This window comes from Pseudophryne corroboree, chromosome 7 (assembly GCF_028390025.1).
Source record: "Pseudophryne corroboree isolate aPseCor3 chromosome 7, aPseCor3.hap2, whole genome shotgun sequence".
In the NCBI taxonomy this organism is placed as follows: Eukaryota; Metazoa; Chordata; class Amphibia; order Anura; family Myobatrachidae; genus Pseudophryne; species Pseudophryne corroboree.
Window position 1 is genome coordinate 332,373,538 of NC_086450.1, and position 16,398 is coordinate 332,389,935.

Sequence of the window (16,398 nt, forward strand, 5' to 3'; positions counted from 1 at the left end):
TAAAAAAGTTTACGTAAACATTTTGTAAACAGATGGTAAGGAAAGAATCAAACAGGGAATGTAGTAACGACATGAAGTATTAATAGAGGCGAACGACGCAGTGGCAGATTTTCGCATGCAGCAAGTTTCACAGAGGTGCAACTTTCCAATGACACAACCTTTCACCTCTAAGTTGCAATTTTACATGGTGTTTGTCACTTAGCATTTCATAGAATTTATAGTCTAACCATCATGGGCAGTGTATTCTCCCGTGTGGTATGGTTGAAATAAGACATAAGGCCAGTGTCCACTAATGTACTCCATTTAGCTGCCAAATAAGGAACAAAATTACTGTATAACAGGTTAATCCACCAAAGCTTAATATGTTAGCCAAATAAGTAAATAAAATGCTTCTGCAACAAGCCTTGCAAAGTGCACACTGAGGAACTGTCAAAACATAATTAGGCAGACTGGTGATAATAGTGGGTTACCTGTCTCTGTTTTACTTGAGAATCCTGCTGCCTGTTTGATTGCTGCTGCTGTTAATGCTAATCCTCTGCTTCTTTTCAAGCCATGCTGAAGCACAGCTTCAAACTGAGCGCACAAACAAATAACTCTGCAACAAAACAAATGCATAATTAGAAGGCTATACACAGAGAACCTCAAACATCTCAGATGAAGAAGGTGGAGGGGGCAAGATGTCTCAGTGCGCCAGATCACATACACCTATGAAACGGGTTATTTAGATGTTGATTTTGGTACAAAATGTATGATTTTCATATTTCTGGAATAAACTGCACAAACAAACTTGATAACATAGTTTACACAAAGTTAAGTGTAACCATTTGTGATGGAGGGACAGAACAGTAAGCACCCAACTGGAAGAAGACCATTCTCAGAAAATAAAGTATACCCTTTACTATGGAGCCACAGTGTGATGGACAAGTACAGTGGCTGATGCAGAGATGAAGACAGCATGTTGCATGAATTCACGCTGTACATGCTCTGGAAATGCGCACACGGGGTGTATTCAATTGTAGTCGGAAACTGCCGTCTTGTCGGAAAGACGTCAGTTTCCGACTTTTTTTTCGGTCGGAAACTGTTCCGACCTATTCAATCCCCCTGCTTTTTTTCCGACAAGACATCAATTCCGAGTTGTTGGAAAATACGTGGATCGGTGGATTAGCCGCAGAACCACATGTTTTGTCGGATTCCACAGCCAAATCTGAAAGGTTTTAGCCCCGTTTACGACAATGTCAATCCGACTTAAAAAAAAAGTTGGAATGCCATTGTCGGGAACGTACAGGATTTAGCCGCTCATTAAATACGGAGATGTTGGATCCTTTCAGTCGGAAAGGATCTGACATCAACTGAATATACCCCATGGGCTGTAATGGGTTGTTGCCACAAAGGCAAAGAGATTATATAAGTCTGTGTTTTGCTGCAGGGTGATCATGACTAGTAGTAAACCAGATGTGCAAGTAGATGTGATAGCAGATCAAGATGTATATACTGTAGATCAGCACATGGGTGGATATAGTGATTTTTCTATTGCACGTTTATTTGGAGAAAAGTACACCCAATTTACTTTCAAATCTCTATCAGGCCCTTTAGGGACATATTTACAAATCTGTAGCTATTGCAAGCTGCCACTTCTTGGCGGGTCTGTAATCAGTATTAACTGGTGCCTCTCGGCTTCTTACAGGTCTCTAATTGAATAGCTCTCGGCACTTTACCTGGGAGAGGAGACTGTGCAACATAATCTGCAAGGTAACTGCAACTGCCCTTAAGTACAGAAATGCTACTATAAATATTAGGTAACAGGCATATTGGCTGTTCTGTTATGAATCAGGCAGGTGGCACTACACTCAGAAACACAATGGAAATTACTAGGTATTCAGCTAGTAGATAAAAAGTCATAAAACTGTTTTATTCTCCTCCTCTTTTACTCTAAAAATAAACATGTATAGGGGACAATTTCATTACAGGTAATGGGCAAGAAGTGCAATGGAACAACGACACTTGGAAACCACCAACATGGCCAATTTTGCATTGTACTCCAAAGAGGTGTACTGGAAAATTGTGGATGTTGCGGTACCATACTCTATCACAATATGTGCTGCTGCCGAGATGGCATCATGTCAATTGGATTAATATTACTCAGATAAATATTTCTCTAAATAGTTCAACAGTTGCTAATAAAAGTATACCGGCTATCGGAGTCTGAAGCAATTTCCTTGCGTCCTCCAAATCTAATCTGACACTGCAATATAAGGATAAGGAAAAGTTATTTTCAAACATTATTTACTGTAAAAACAGTGGAAGGCATTTACAAAAATGTGTCTAAAGTAAAAGGTACAGTCACAAAAACAGCTTCCTATCTTTCTATTAGCACTCAGAAAATAAGACACATGCATGTCTATGAGTGAGCAAAAGTGTATGCAGTTGGTAAATCATATTTTAGTTATGATGACTTTGTTCATTAGGGGGCACTAAAATGCCTGGCATGTAAATAACGCCACAACACAAGCAATTATACTTTATTTAAAAATAAAAAGACCCATATATTTAAGCTTATAGCAATCAGTGGTGGTCAGGGATCAACAATGTGGAGAACACTGAATGGCTGCAGCATGCAGTATGAAGTATATCCAGACTACTGATTAAGGGGTCTATTCATGAAGCAGTGAAAAGCGTGGAGAAGTGAGCCAGAGAAGAAGTTGCCCAAGGCAACCAATCAGCTGCTCTGTATAATTTTATAGTATGCAAATTATAAATGTTATCAATGCTGATTGGTTGCCATGGGCAACTTCTCCACTGGCTCACTTCTCCACTCGTTTCACTGCTTCATGAATATACCCCTTATTAATTAAACCTAACCCTCAAAAAATTAACTTTGCCGAACAAGGCAGAGGTGAGGCATGGGAACCCTGAAGTTGTAGTAATTGGCTTAATATATAAAACTTTTCTTTGGCTTATTAAATACAAACACGTAACGGGGGCGTGGCTGTGATAGGCAAGGAGCAGCACGTACGGTGCTGCAGGTCCTGGGAATATATCCTGGGAATATATCCTGCAGGTCCTCCTGGGGTCTGAAAGAAGATACACAACTGCTTAAAGGTGGGGTGACCCTACCCGATCACTCCTGGCCCGGACAGCCTCTAAATCCGCTCGTTTGACCCGGCTTGATGAGTGCCACGCCACGTGGGACGCCATATAAGTGACGACGGGACTTGTGTGGCGCTGTCTCCACCCCCCCTGCGAACCGCTGTGACAGCCTGCATGGAGAAGAGAAAGGTGTCCCCTACCTCCCGTTGCCACCCGGTGCCGCTACTTACTGTACTGGCGGCTCCGGTCCCTCCTGCTCCATTCGCGACTGGCCCTGATTGCGCTGCACTGCTTCTGCCGGCTGAGACTAGGGACGGGACCTGAGCGGTGGGGCGGGATGCCTGCTCCCGGATGCCGCACTTCATCCTCTCCTGCCTCCTCTCTACTGCCTGTGGCTGGCGCCGGTGAAGCTGCGCTCCCTGCCGCCCCGTACCTCCTGCGCACACATAGGGACACTGAGGGAGAGGGGGGGACGGCGCAGGTGTAACTCCCTGTTTTCTCCAGCTGCAGCCTTACCACACCACTGCTGCATTGGGACTTTCTGCACCCAGAATGCAGGTACTATTCTAAAGCAGGGGTAATTCCCCCCATTAGGTGGCCCCACTGTGCTTATAAAATTGTGTGATGAGCCAAACAGCACGGAAGCCCCCCATCCTCTTTTCTCCTGTCTTCTATCCTACACTAATTAAACTGCTCATGAGGCTGGGGTAAAAGTTTCCTCTCTGGATCTTTATGTTGTGTAGTGCCACCCGTGCAAGGGCTACCAGAGGCGGTATACCTATCTGGAATTTACTGCTGTGACTTTTTTCTCCTTTCATTATATATACTTGGCTGGATGCTTTATGCCCACCACTCGTGCTTTCCCTGATTTGTTGATAAAGTACTGACTCTGTATTGCACGAGATATCTTCCACTTAGAGCTCCTACAGTGCAAAGTGTCGTGGACTTCTGCATATGTGAATATACGGTGCTTAGAAGTCTCCCTGTTTACTATACATTTAAAGTCAGTACTGAAGCTCCCACTAGAGGTAAATATATAGAACACTATTAACTATGGGGAAGAACCAGCAGACTGCGGCTACGGCCAAGTTGGAAAAATAAGAATTTACTCACCGGTAATTCTGTTTCTCGTAGTCCGTAGTGGATGCTGGGAACTCCGTAAGGACCATGGGGAATAGCGGGCTCCGAAGGAGGCTGGGCACTCTAGAAAGATCTTAGACTACCTGGTGTGCACTGGCTCCTCCCACTGTGACCCTCCTCCAAGCCTCAGTTAGGTACTGTGCCCGGACGAGCGTACACAATAAGGAAGGATTTTGAATCCCGGGTAAGACTCATACCAGCCACACCAATCACACCGAACAACTCGTGATATGAAACACAGTTAACAGTATGAAACGATAGAGCCTCTCAACAGATGGCTCAACAATAACCCGATTTAGTTAACAATAACTATGTACAAGTATTGCAGATAGACCGCACTTGGGATGGGCGCCCAGCATCCACTACGGACTACGAGAAACAGAATTACCGGTGAGTAAATTCTTATTTTCTCTAACGTCCTAGTGGATGCTGGGAACTCCGTAAGGACCATGGGGATTATACCAAAGCTCCCAAACGGGCGGGAGAGTGCGGATGACTCTGCAGCACCGAATGAGAGAACTCCAGGTCCTCCTCAGCCAGGGTATCAAATTTATAGAATTTTGCAAACGTGTTTGCCCCTGACCAAGTAGCTGCTCGGCAAAGTTGTAAAGCCGAGACCCCTCGGGCAGCCGCCCAAGATGAGCCCACCTTCCTTGTGGAATGGGCATTGACAGATTTAGGCTGTGGCAGGCCTGCCACAGTATGTGCAAGCTGAATTGTACTACAAATCCAACGAGCAATAGTCTGCTTAGAAGCAGGAGCACCCAGCTTGTTGGGTGCATATAGGATAAACAGCGAGTCAGATTTTCTGACTCCAGCCGTCCTGGAAACATATATTTTCAGGGCCCTGACAACGTCTAGCAACTTGGAGTCCTCCAAATCCTTAGTAGCCGCAGGCACCACAATAGGCTGGTTCAGGTGAAACGCTGACACCACCTTAGGGAGAAACTGGGGACGAGTCCTCAATTCTGCCCTATCCATATGAAAAATCAGATAAGGGCTTTTACATGATAAAGCCGCCAATTCTGACACTCGCCTGGCTGATGCCAGGGCCAATAACATGACCACTTTCCACGTGAGATATTTCAGATCCACGGTTTTTAGTGGCTCAAACCAATGTGATTTCAAGAAATTCAACATCACGTTGAGATCCCACGGTGCCACAGGAGGCACAAATGGGGGCTGAATATGCAGCACTCCCTTCACAAATGTCTGAACTTCAGGTACTGAAGCTAGTTCCTTTTGAAAGAAAATCGACAGAGCCGAGATCTGTACTTTAATGGAGCCTAGTTTTAGGCCCATATTCACTCCTGCTTGCAGGAAATGCAGAAATCGACCCAGTTGAAATTCCTCTGTTGGGGCCTTTTTGGCCTCGCACCATGCAACATATTTCCGCCATATGCGGTGATAATGTTTTGCCGTAACATCTTTCCTGGCTGTAATAAGCGTAGGAATGACTTCCTCCGGAATGCCCTTTTCCTTCAGGATCCGGCGTTCAACCGCCATGCCGTCAAACGCAGCCGCGGTAAGTCTTGGAACAGACAGGGGCCCTGCTGTAGCAGGTCCTGTCTGAGCGGCAGGGACCAAGGGTCCTCTGAGATCATCTCTTGAAGTTCCGGGTACCACGCTCTTCTTGGCCAATCCGGAACCACGAGAATTGTGTTTACTCCTCGCTTTCTTATTATTCTCAGTACCTTTGGTATGAGAGGTAGAGGAGGGAACACATACACTGACCGGTACACCCACGGTGTCACTAGGGCGTCCACCGCTATCGCCTGAGGGTCTCTTGACCTGGCGCAATACTTCTCTAGTTTTTTGTTTATGCGGGACGCCATCATGTCCACCTGTGGACGACCCCATTGATTTACAATCATTTGGAAGACTTCTGGATGAAGTCCCCACTCTCCCGGGTGGAGGTCGTGCCTGCTGAGAAAGTCTGCTTCCCAGTTGTCCACTCCCGGGATGAACACTGCTGACAGTGCTAGTACATGATTCTCCGCCCATCGGAGAATTTTTGTGGCTTCTGCCATCGCCGTCCTGCTTCTTGTGCCGCCCTGTCGATTCACATGGGCGACTGCCGTGATGTTGTCTGACTGGATCAGCACCGGCTGGTGTAGGAGCAGGGATTTTGCTTGACTTAGGGCATTGTAAATGGCCCTTAGTTCCAGAATATTTATGTGAAGGGCAGTCTCCTGACTTGACCATAGTCCCTGGAAATTTCTTCCCTTTGTGACTGCCCCCCAGCCTCGTAAGCTGGCATCCGTGGTCACCAGGACCCAGTCCTGTATGCCGAATCTGCGGCCCTCCAGAAGATGAGCACTGTTCAGCCACCACAGAAGAGACACCCTGGTTCGTGGAGACAGGGTTATTAAACGATGCATCTGAAGATGCGATCCGGACCACTTGTCCAACAGGTTCCACTGAAAGATTCTGGCATGGAACCTGCCGAATGGAATTGCTTCGTAAGAAGCTACCATCTTTCCCAGGACCCGCGTGCAGTGATGCACCGATACCTGTTTTGGTTTTAGGAGGTCTCTGACTAGAGAAGACAACTCCCTGGCTTTCTCCTCCGGGAGAAACACTTTTTTCTGGGCCGTGTCCAGAATCATTCCCAGGAACATTAGACGTGTCGTGGGGACCAGCTGTGACTTTGGGATATTCAGAATCCAACCGTGCTGGCGCAGCACTTCCTGAGATAGTGCTACTCCCACTAACAACTGTTCCTTGGATCGTGCCTTTATTAGGAGATCGTCCAAGTATGGGATAATTAAAACTCCCTTTTTTCGAAGGAGTATCATCATTTCCGCCATAACCTTGGTAAATACCCTCGGTGCCGTGGAGAGTCCAAACGGCAGCGTCTGGAATTGGTAATGGCAATCCTGTACCACAAATCTGAGGTACTCCTGGTGAGAATTGTAAATGGGGACATGCAGGTAAGCATCCTTGCTGTCCAGGGATACCATGTAATCCCCCTCGTCCAGACTTGCAATAACCGCCCTGAGCGATTCCATCTTGAACTTGAATTTTTTTATGTATGTGTTCAAGGACTTCAAATTTAGAATGGGTCTCACCGAACCGTCCGGTTTCGGTACCACAAATAGTGTGGAATAGTAACCCCGGCCTTGTTGAAGTAGGGGTACTTTGATTATCACCTGCTGGGAATACAGCTTGTGAATTGCCGCTAGCACTGCCTCCCTGTCTGAGGGAGCAATCGGCAAGGCGGATTTTAGGAAACGGCGGGGTGGAATCGCCTCGAATTCCAGCCTGTATCCCTGAGATACTATTTGAAGGATCCAGGGATCCACCTGTGAGCGAACCCACTGATCGCTGAAATTCCTGAGGCGGGCCCCCACCGTACCTGGCTCCGCTTGTGAAGCCCCACCGTCATGCGGCGGACTTAGAAGAGGAAGCGGGGGAGGACTTTTGTTCCTGGGAACCTGCTGTTTGCTGCAGCCTTTTTCCCCTGCCTCTGCCTCTTGACAGAAAAGACCCTCCTTTTCCCCGCTTGTTTTTCTGGGATCGAAAGGACTGAACCTGATAAAATGGCGCCTTCTTAGGCTGTGAGGGGACATGGGGTAAAAATGCTGACTTCCCAGACGTTGCTGTGGAAACTAGGTCGGAGAGACCATCCCCAAATAATTCCTCCCCTTTATAAGGCAAAACTTCCATGTGCCTTTTGGAATCTGCATCTCCAGTCCACTGGCGAGTCCATAAGCATCTCCTAGCAGAGATAGATAGTGCACTTACTTTAGATGCCAGCCGGCAGATTTCCCTCTGTGCATCTCTCATGTATAAGACTGAGTCTTTTATATGGTCAATTGTTAACAGGATCGTGTCTCTGTCTAGTGTGTCAATATTTTCTGACAGGTTATCTGACCATGCAGCGGCAGCACTGCACATCCAAGCTGACGCAATTGCTGGTCTGAGTATAATGCCTGAGTGTGTATATACAGACTTCAGGATCGCCTCCTGCCTTCTATCAGCAGGTTCCTTAAGGGCGGCCGTATCCTGGGACGGTAGTGCCACCTTTTTTGACAAACGTGTGAGCGCTTTATCCACCCTCGGTGGTGTTTCCCAACGTAACCTATCCTCTGGCGGGAAAGGGAACGCCATTAGTAATTTCTTAGGAATCACCAATTTCTTATCAGGGGAAGCCCACGCTTCTTCACACACTTCATTTAATTCATCTGACGGGGGAAAAACTACAGGTAGGTTTTTCTCCCCAAACATAATACCCTTTTTTGTGGTACCTGGATGTAAATCAGAAATATTTAACACCTCTTTCATTGCCTCAATCATGCAGCGAATGGCCTTAACGGGCATTAAATTTGACTCATCGTCGTCGACACTGGCGTCAGTATCCGTGTCGACATCTACTTGTGCCACCTGAGATAACGGGCGTTTTAGAGCCCCTGATGACTTTTGAGACCCTTGGACAGGCACGAGCTGAAGACTCGGCTGTCCCACAGTCGGCATGTCGTCAAATTTTTTATGTAAGGAGTCTATACGTGCACTCATTTCTTGCCATAATACCATCCACTCAGGTGTCTGCCCCGCAGGGGGTGACATCTCTGCTAAAGGCATCTGCTCCCCCTCCACATCATTATCCTCCTCAAACATGTCGACACAGCCGTACCGACACACTCCACACACACAGGGAATGCTCAAATAGAGGACAGGACCCACAAAAGCCCTTTGGGGGGACAGAGTAAGAGTATGCCAGCACACACCAGAGCGCTATATATATACAGGGACTAACTGAGTTATGTCCCTAATAGCTGCTTATACTGTATACAGTGCCAATTTAGTGCCCCCCCTCTCTTTTCCCTCTTACTGTACTGTAGAAATGCAGGGAAGAGCCAGGGAGCTTCCTTCCAGCCGAGCTGTGAGGGAAAAATGGCGCCAGTGTGCTGAGGAGATAGGCTCCGCCCCTTTTTCGCGGCCTATTCTCCCGCTTTTTTTGGGATTCTGGCAGGGGTATTTACCTCATATATAGCCCCAGGGGCTATATATTGAGGTATTTTAGCCAGCCAAGGTGTTTTTATTGCTGCCTCAGGACGCCCCCCCCCAGCGCCCTGCACCCTCAGTGACCGGAGTGTGAAGTGTGTATGAGGAGCAATGGCGCACAGCTGCAGTGCTGTGCGCTACCTTGGTGAAGACAGGATGTCTTCATGCCGCCGATTTTCCGGACCATCTTCCTGCTTCTGGCTCTGTAAGGGGGACGGCGGCGCGGCTCCGGGACCGAACATCAAGGCTGGGCCTGCGGTCGATCCCTCTGGAGCTAATGGTGTCCAGTAGCCTAAGAAGCCCAATCCGGCTGCAAGCAGGCGAGTTCGCTTCTTCTCCCCTTAGTCCCTCGCTGCAGTGAGCCTGTTGCCAGCAGGTCTCACTGAAAAAAACAAATTCTAAGACTATAACTTTCTAAGAGCTCAGGAGAGCCCCTAGTGTGCATCCAACCTCGGCCGGGCACGAAATCTAACTGAGGCTTGGAGGAGGGTCATAGTGGGAGGAGCCAGTGCACACCAGGTAGTCGAAGATCTTTCTAGAGTGCCCAGCCTCCTTCGGAGCCCGCTATTCCCCATGGTCCTTTCGGAGTTCCCAGCATCCACTACGGACTACGAGAAATAGAATTACCGGTGAGTAAATTCTTATTTTACTTAAGATTCAGTCAAATCAAGTGTTGCACACATTATAAGCATATAGCCCCAGAGGGATACGGTCATTAGGTCGATAGCACTTAGGTCGACAGTCATTAGGTCGACATGCAATAGGTCATCATGGTCAACATGGGAAAAAGGTCGACATGAGTTTTTCAAAAACAAAATTCATTTTTTGAACTGTTTGATACTTTGCGATCCACGTGGATTACAAGTGGGAATGGTAACCTGTGCGGAGCCCGAAGCATGGCGAAGGGGCACTGTGCACTAATTGGGGTTCCCCGTCACTTTACTAAGAAAACGACACCAAAAACAGTAAAAAAACTCATGTTGACATTTTTCCATGTCGACCTAGTAAATGTCAACCTACTGCATGTCGACCAATAGTGGTTGACCTAATGACCCATACCCGCCCCAGATTGCAGTGTCCATTTCATGCTAAAGAAGGGGTAATCCCCTATTTCAAACAAAGGCACTACTTTGTTTCTAGGTACTAGGGTGGGTGTGATAGCCCTCTCACATCAATGGCACGTGGTGCTCCTCAGTTTCCCCGCCTTTTATTCCCAATGGTGCTATTTGTCCAGTCACGATACACCTTCCCCACAGCAGCACATGAACAGTTCACAAACCGTTCGAAACTCTGATAAACCGCCCCTTTTGCCCATGACAGCAACGAGTGATATGTGTGCAGTTGGCCTTTCACACACCTTATACACCCACCAACCACGTGGCGTACTTCGTGGTCTATGCGCTGCCGACGTCAAATGTAGAAGATGGTCATAATAATGTGACTTGACCGTGTAGTAAAGTTCCACTAAGGGGTTATCTAGCCTCAGGTTTAGCATTGCTCTTTCTGTGACAAGGCACATTGGGGCAGATGTATTAACCTGGAGAAGGCATAAGGAAGTGATAAACCAGTGATATGTGCAAGGTGATAACGGCACCAGCCAATCAGATCCTAACTGTTAATTTACATATTGGAGCTGATTGGCTGGTGCGTGTATCACCTTGCACATATCACTGGTTTATCACTTCCTTATGCCTTCTCCAGGTTAATACATCTGCCCCATTCTGTTTTATGAATAACTCGACTGTTACATTTTAACAGTACTGAGAACGATTCTGTTACTTGTCCTTCCCACTCTTCTCTGCAGTTGTTTCCTCTTACATTTGCTTTTAGGGACCTTACTACTTTGTGGTGTTACAGTTTTATTTAGTATATAATTGTATTGTCATAATTTCTAGATTCCAGCTTCCCCACTGTGTCTGGAATATGTGCTGATTCTGACATCAGTATAACTATACATACCTGTGTCTCAGCCCACTGTTTCATGAGGACCCTGCTGTATATTGGGTCCTATGGAAACTATGCATTAGTTATGCTTTAATCCTAAAGACTATAGGATTTACCTCTTGAATGTAGATGTATAATCTGGCACTCTCCACATATAGGTGAATGTCAAAACCGTGAAATTGCATGGGTCCAGTGCATAATGACACAAGATTGTGATGGTTCCATGAAGCATGCCAGGTCAAGGGCAAAGCTGGGTCCAGATAAATCCAAAAAAGCCCCACCATCACAGTAGTACCAGTGATGGAGACACGGGTCAACGCTGATTTGTGTGTCTTGTTTATGTGGTGGTTGGGCGGGGGAGGGGATTTAGCTCTAAGGCCTATAACCAAACAAGTGGTGCAGAGATGGAGGGTAGTTGTTATAAATCAAGTGAGACGGGGAAATGGGAGAAAACCTGAGCACTGGTGCTGTAACCCCTGAGGTATATAGAAACAAGGGGTGGTTTTACTCCATGGGTGCCTATTTCATGCATAAATACGTTAAATCAAACCGTTGAGATGCTCCCATAAGAGTAATAAAGAGTATACAAATAAAGGAAAGTACTCTCTTGGTTGGGGCACTAGTCCTCCAAATTGCAGTGCATAATACAATTTAATACAATTAAAAACTTGAGAAAAAATGAAGCCGTCTTCCTGGTGTGGGAGGAATATTCCATGTGCATGCAGGCCAGTCATATGAGCCATAGATTATTTAACTTGATGTTTGAAGGGGGGTGCATTAAACACCAGTAGGATCGTGTCTCTGTCTAGTGTGTCAATATTTTCTGACAGGTTATCTGACCATGCAGCGGCAGCACTGCACATCCAAGCTGACGCAATTGCTGGTCTGAGTATAATGCCTGAGTGTGTATATACAGACTTCAGGATCGCCTCCTGCCTTCTATCAGCAGGTTCCTTAAGGGCGGCCGTATCCTGGGACGGTAGTGCCACCTTTTTTGACAAACGTGTGAGCGCTTTATCCACCCTCGGTGGTGTTTCCCAACGTAACCTATCCTCTGGCGGGAAAGGGAACGCCATTAGTAATTTCTTAGGAATCACCAATTTCTTATCAGGGGAAGCCCACGCTTCTTCACACACTTCATTTAATTCATCTGACGGGGGAAAAACTACAGGTAGGTTTTTCTCCCCAAACATAATACCCTTTTTTGTGGTACCTGGATGTAAATCAGAAATATTTAACACCTCTTTCATTGCCTCAATCATGCAGCGAATGGCCTTAACGGGCATTAAATTTGACTCATCGTCGTCGACACTGGCGTCAGTATCCGTGTCGACATCTACTTGTGCCACCTGAGATAACGGGCGTTTTAGAGCCCCTGATGACTTTTGAGACCCTTGGACAGGCACGAGCTGAAGACTCGGCTGTCCCACAGTCGGCATGTCGTCAAATTTTTTATGTAAGGAGTCTATACGTGCACTCATTTCTTGCCATAATACCATCCACTCAGGTGTCTGCCCCGCAGGGGGTGACATCTCTGCTAAAGGCATCTGCTCCCCCTCCACATCATTATCCTCCTCAAACATGTCGACACAGCCGTACCGACACACTCCACACACACAGGGAATGCTCAAATAGAGGACAGGACCCACAAAAGCCCTTTGGGGGGACAGAGTAAGAGTATGCCAGCACACACCAGAGCGCTATATATATACAGGGACTAACTGAGTTATGTCCCTAATAGCTGCTTATACTGTATACAGTGCCAATTTAGTGCCCCCCCTCTCTTTTCCCTCTTACTGTACTGTAGAAATGCAGGGAAGAGCCAGGGAGCTTCCTTCCAGCCGAGCTGTGAGGGAAAAATGGCGCCAGTGTGCTGAGGAGATAGGCTCCGCCCCTTTTTCGCGGCCTATTCTCCCGCTTTTTTTGGGATTCTGGCAGGGGTATTTACCTCATATATAGCCCCAGGGGCTATATATTGAGGTATTTTAGCCAGCCAAGGTGTTTTTATTGCTGCCTCAGGACGCCCCCCCCCAGCGCCCTGCACCCTCAGTGACCGGAGTGTGAAGTGTGTATGAGGAGCAATGGCGCACAGCTGCAGTGCTGTGCGCTACCTTGGTGAAGACAGGATGTCTTCATGCCGCCGATTTTCCGGACCATCTTCCTGCTTCTGGCTCTGTAAGGGGGACGGCGGCGCGGCTCCGGGACCGAACATCAAGGCTGGGCCTGCGGTCGATCCCTCTGGAGCTAATGGTGTCCAGTAGCCTAAGAAGCCCAATCCGGCTGCAAGCAGGCGAGTTCGCTTCTTCTCCCCTTAGTCCCTCGCTGCAGTGAGCCTGTTGCCAGCAGGTCTCACTGAAAAAAACAAATTCTAAGACTATAACTTTCTAAGAGCTCAGGAGAGCCCCTAGTGTGCATCCAACCTCGGCCGGGCACGAAATCTAACTGAGGCTTGGAGGAGGGTCATAGTGGGAGGAGCCAGTGCACACCAGGTAGTCGAAGATCTTTCTAGAGTGCCCAGCCTCCTTCGGAGCCCGCTATTCCCCATGGTCCTTACGGAGTTCCCAGCATCCACTAGGACGTTAGAGAAAATGAGTTAGAAATCCACCCGCACAAAATAAGAGAACAGCGGAGTCGCGAGGTGGCTCCCCTCCCTCATCCCCAGCTGCGAGTACTAGCTCCGGTCCTCCTAAGGCTTCAGAGGATGCGATCCAAAGAGTTCTGGATGCAGTCAATGCCAGTGAAAACAGACTGGCTGAGAAAAGAACTCAAGTACAAACGGATCTATCTATAATTCATCAAGATCTGCAACGAGAGAGAGAGAGTGGGGGAGGCGGAAACCCGCATTTCTACCGTCGAGGATACTGTGGCTCCGCTTGGCCGACGCACAACTACTCTCGAATCCCAGATGACGGAGGTGCAGAAAAAATTAACTGATATGGAGGGACGTCTGAGGAGAAATAACGTCCATTTTGTGGGACTGCCCGAGAAGGAGGGCAACGCACCTGAAAAATTTCTGGAGCAATGGCTTAAAGATTTTTTCGGGACAGATGCTTTTACAACGCAATTTGCAGTGGAACGTGCACATAGAGTCCCTATGCGGCCGCTACCACCAGGGGCTCCTCCTCGTAGATTCATAGCAAAATGTTTTCACTATAAAGACCGGGATATGGTTCTTACACTGGCACGTACCAAAGGCCCATTCAAGTGGAATGGCACCCCAATATCGGTCTTTCTTTACTTTGCGGTTGATATTCAGAAGGAGAGAGCCCAATTCACCCCCATTAAGAGATGTCTCAGGGACCTCAGTATCCCATATGCTATGCTTTTTCCTTCATAACTGAGAGTGGTCGTGGCCGGAGAGACAAAGTTCTTTTTGACCCCACGTGAAGCGCCGGTGTGGCTTGACCGGCATTATCCGGCTAGGCGCGCTCTGGCAAATTACGGAGTATTACTATTGTCAGCTGTCTGGGCTGATAAATATGTTGATAAGTATAGATGTGGATATATGTTGTATTGATGTTATTTAACTTTAACCCCCTTTTTTTTTTCAGGGGTATTATTATTTCCACAATTAATGTGCTAAATGTTATACTTAAAACTGAACCCCTGAACGTTTAAGTGTTGACCGGTGCTGACCCCAGGGGGACCGGGATTTTGCAGGGGGGAAACAACAGGCCTCTGGTCACTGTATTTTATGTCCTCTTTGTAAATTTTTCTGGTTTGTAGGAAGTTATTTGGGATTAGGTATGCCACAGTTCAGACAGGTATACAGGGTGGGGTGTTATAAGGGGGGAGGGGGGGGGGAAGTTAGGTTCAAAGTTTTTTAAGCATTGCTGTTGTGACATGTTTGGTCTAGCTTTTTTAAGATAGGTTCAACTTATATTTATCTAGACTCATACCGTTACTCTGGAAAGATTTGACATTTCATACTATTAGTGATGATGGCACCGCTTAATTTTAAAATTTTGTCCTGGAATGTACAGGGATTAAATGACAAAGGGCCCTGGTGATCAGGCAGATCAAACAATACTCAGCAGATATTATTTGCCTTATGGAGATGCACCTGGAGGGAACCAAAGTTCTGTCTCTTAGGAAGCCATGGGTGGGGTGGTCATACCACTCCACGCATACAGTACCTCTCACTCCAGAGGCATCTCGATTTTGGTATGTAGGTCTGTCCCGTTTGTTCTCGATCAGATTCAGGTGGATCAGTGGGGCAGATATATTTTTCTCAAATGTCAGATGAATTCCATGTCTATATTGTTATTGGCCGTATATATCCCTCCACCGTATTACCCAGAGATTCTGCGCAAGGTTGCTGTTTTCATGGCTCTTTACCCCGATATTCCCACTATTTGTGCCGCAGATTTCAATAATGCTATGGACCCAACTATGGATAGGTTTGGCACCAACCTTACTGTGTCCAGACCGCGTCCGGGTGGTTTTGCATTGTTGGTGGAGGGTATGGGTTTGATAGACGTCTGGAGGGCGAGGCATACAGCTGCACGCCAATACTTATGTTTTTCACCCACTTACTCATCCTTTTCTAGAATTGATTTGGCTCTGGTGTCACAATTCCTGCTCCCCAAAATTGTTGATGTCCAGTATACCACTAGAGGTGTCTCGGACCACTCACCGATAATGTTGGATTTAGATACTGGGGGCACCCGGGGGCAATCATTTTGGAAGTGTAACTCATTTTGGCTTTCACAGATGGCCACTGGCGCAGAGCTTGAACATGCATGGTGGGAGTTCATGGAGCTAAACAGGGATACCGCTAGTCCAACAATCTTGTGGGATGCATTTAAAGCATTCATATGGGGTTCTTTAATTAGAGAGGTAGCCACCCTGAAGGCTGGTTATAAACGCCAAGAAATGGAGCTGGAGGCTTCATGTAGATTCCTAGAACTAAAATATTGAAATGATGGGTTGGTGTCATCTAAAGAAGCCTAGTTACTTGCACTTGCACAGTCCAATTGGAGAGAATGTTTGTCTGATAAAGCCAAATACCGCTTACTATACTCCCAGCATTCCTACTATGCCACAGGTGACATGCCTGGTACTTCACTGGCGCATTTAGCGGCGACTGATAGAACGTCTGACACTGTACTTACCCTACGAGGAGAAGATAATGTAACACATGTGAAAATCCCTGAAATAGCGGCCCAGTTTCTTGTCTATTACAAAAAATTGTATAGTACGAAATTAATCAGCCGATTT

The 16,398-nt window shown here is 47.0% G+C and overlaps 1 protein-coding gene across 5 annotated transcripts in view; it reads right to left on the reverse strand.

Moving 5' to 3' along the window:
- The window catches only part of SNX29 (sorting nexin 29), a 1,242,095-nt gene that overhangs the window by 1,165,953 nt on the left and 59,744 nt on the right, over positions 1–16,398 (reverse strand). For all 5 annotated transcript variants that reach the window (XM_063934344.1, XM_063934341.1, XM_063934342.1 and 2 more), the window contains exons 3-4: positions 2,190–2,242; positions 471–595 (exon numbers count right to left, since the gene is read on the reverse strand). In XM_063934344.1, the coding sequence (XP_063790414.1) occupies positions 471–595; positions 2,190–2,242 (178 nt within the window). The remainder of the gene's footprint in view (positions 1–470; positions 596–2,189; positions 2,243–16,398) is intronic.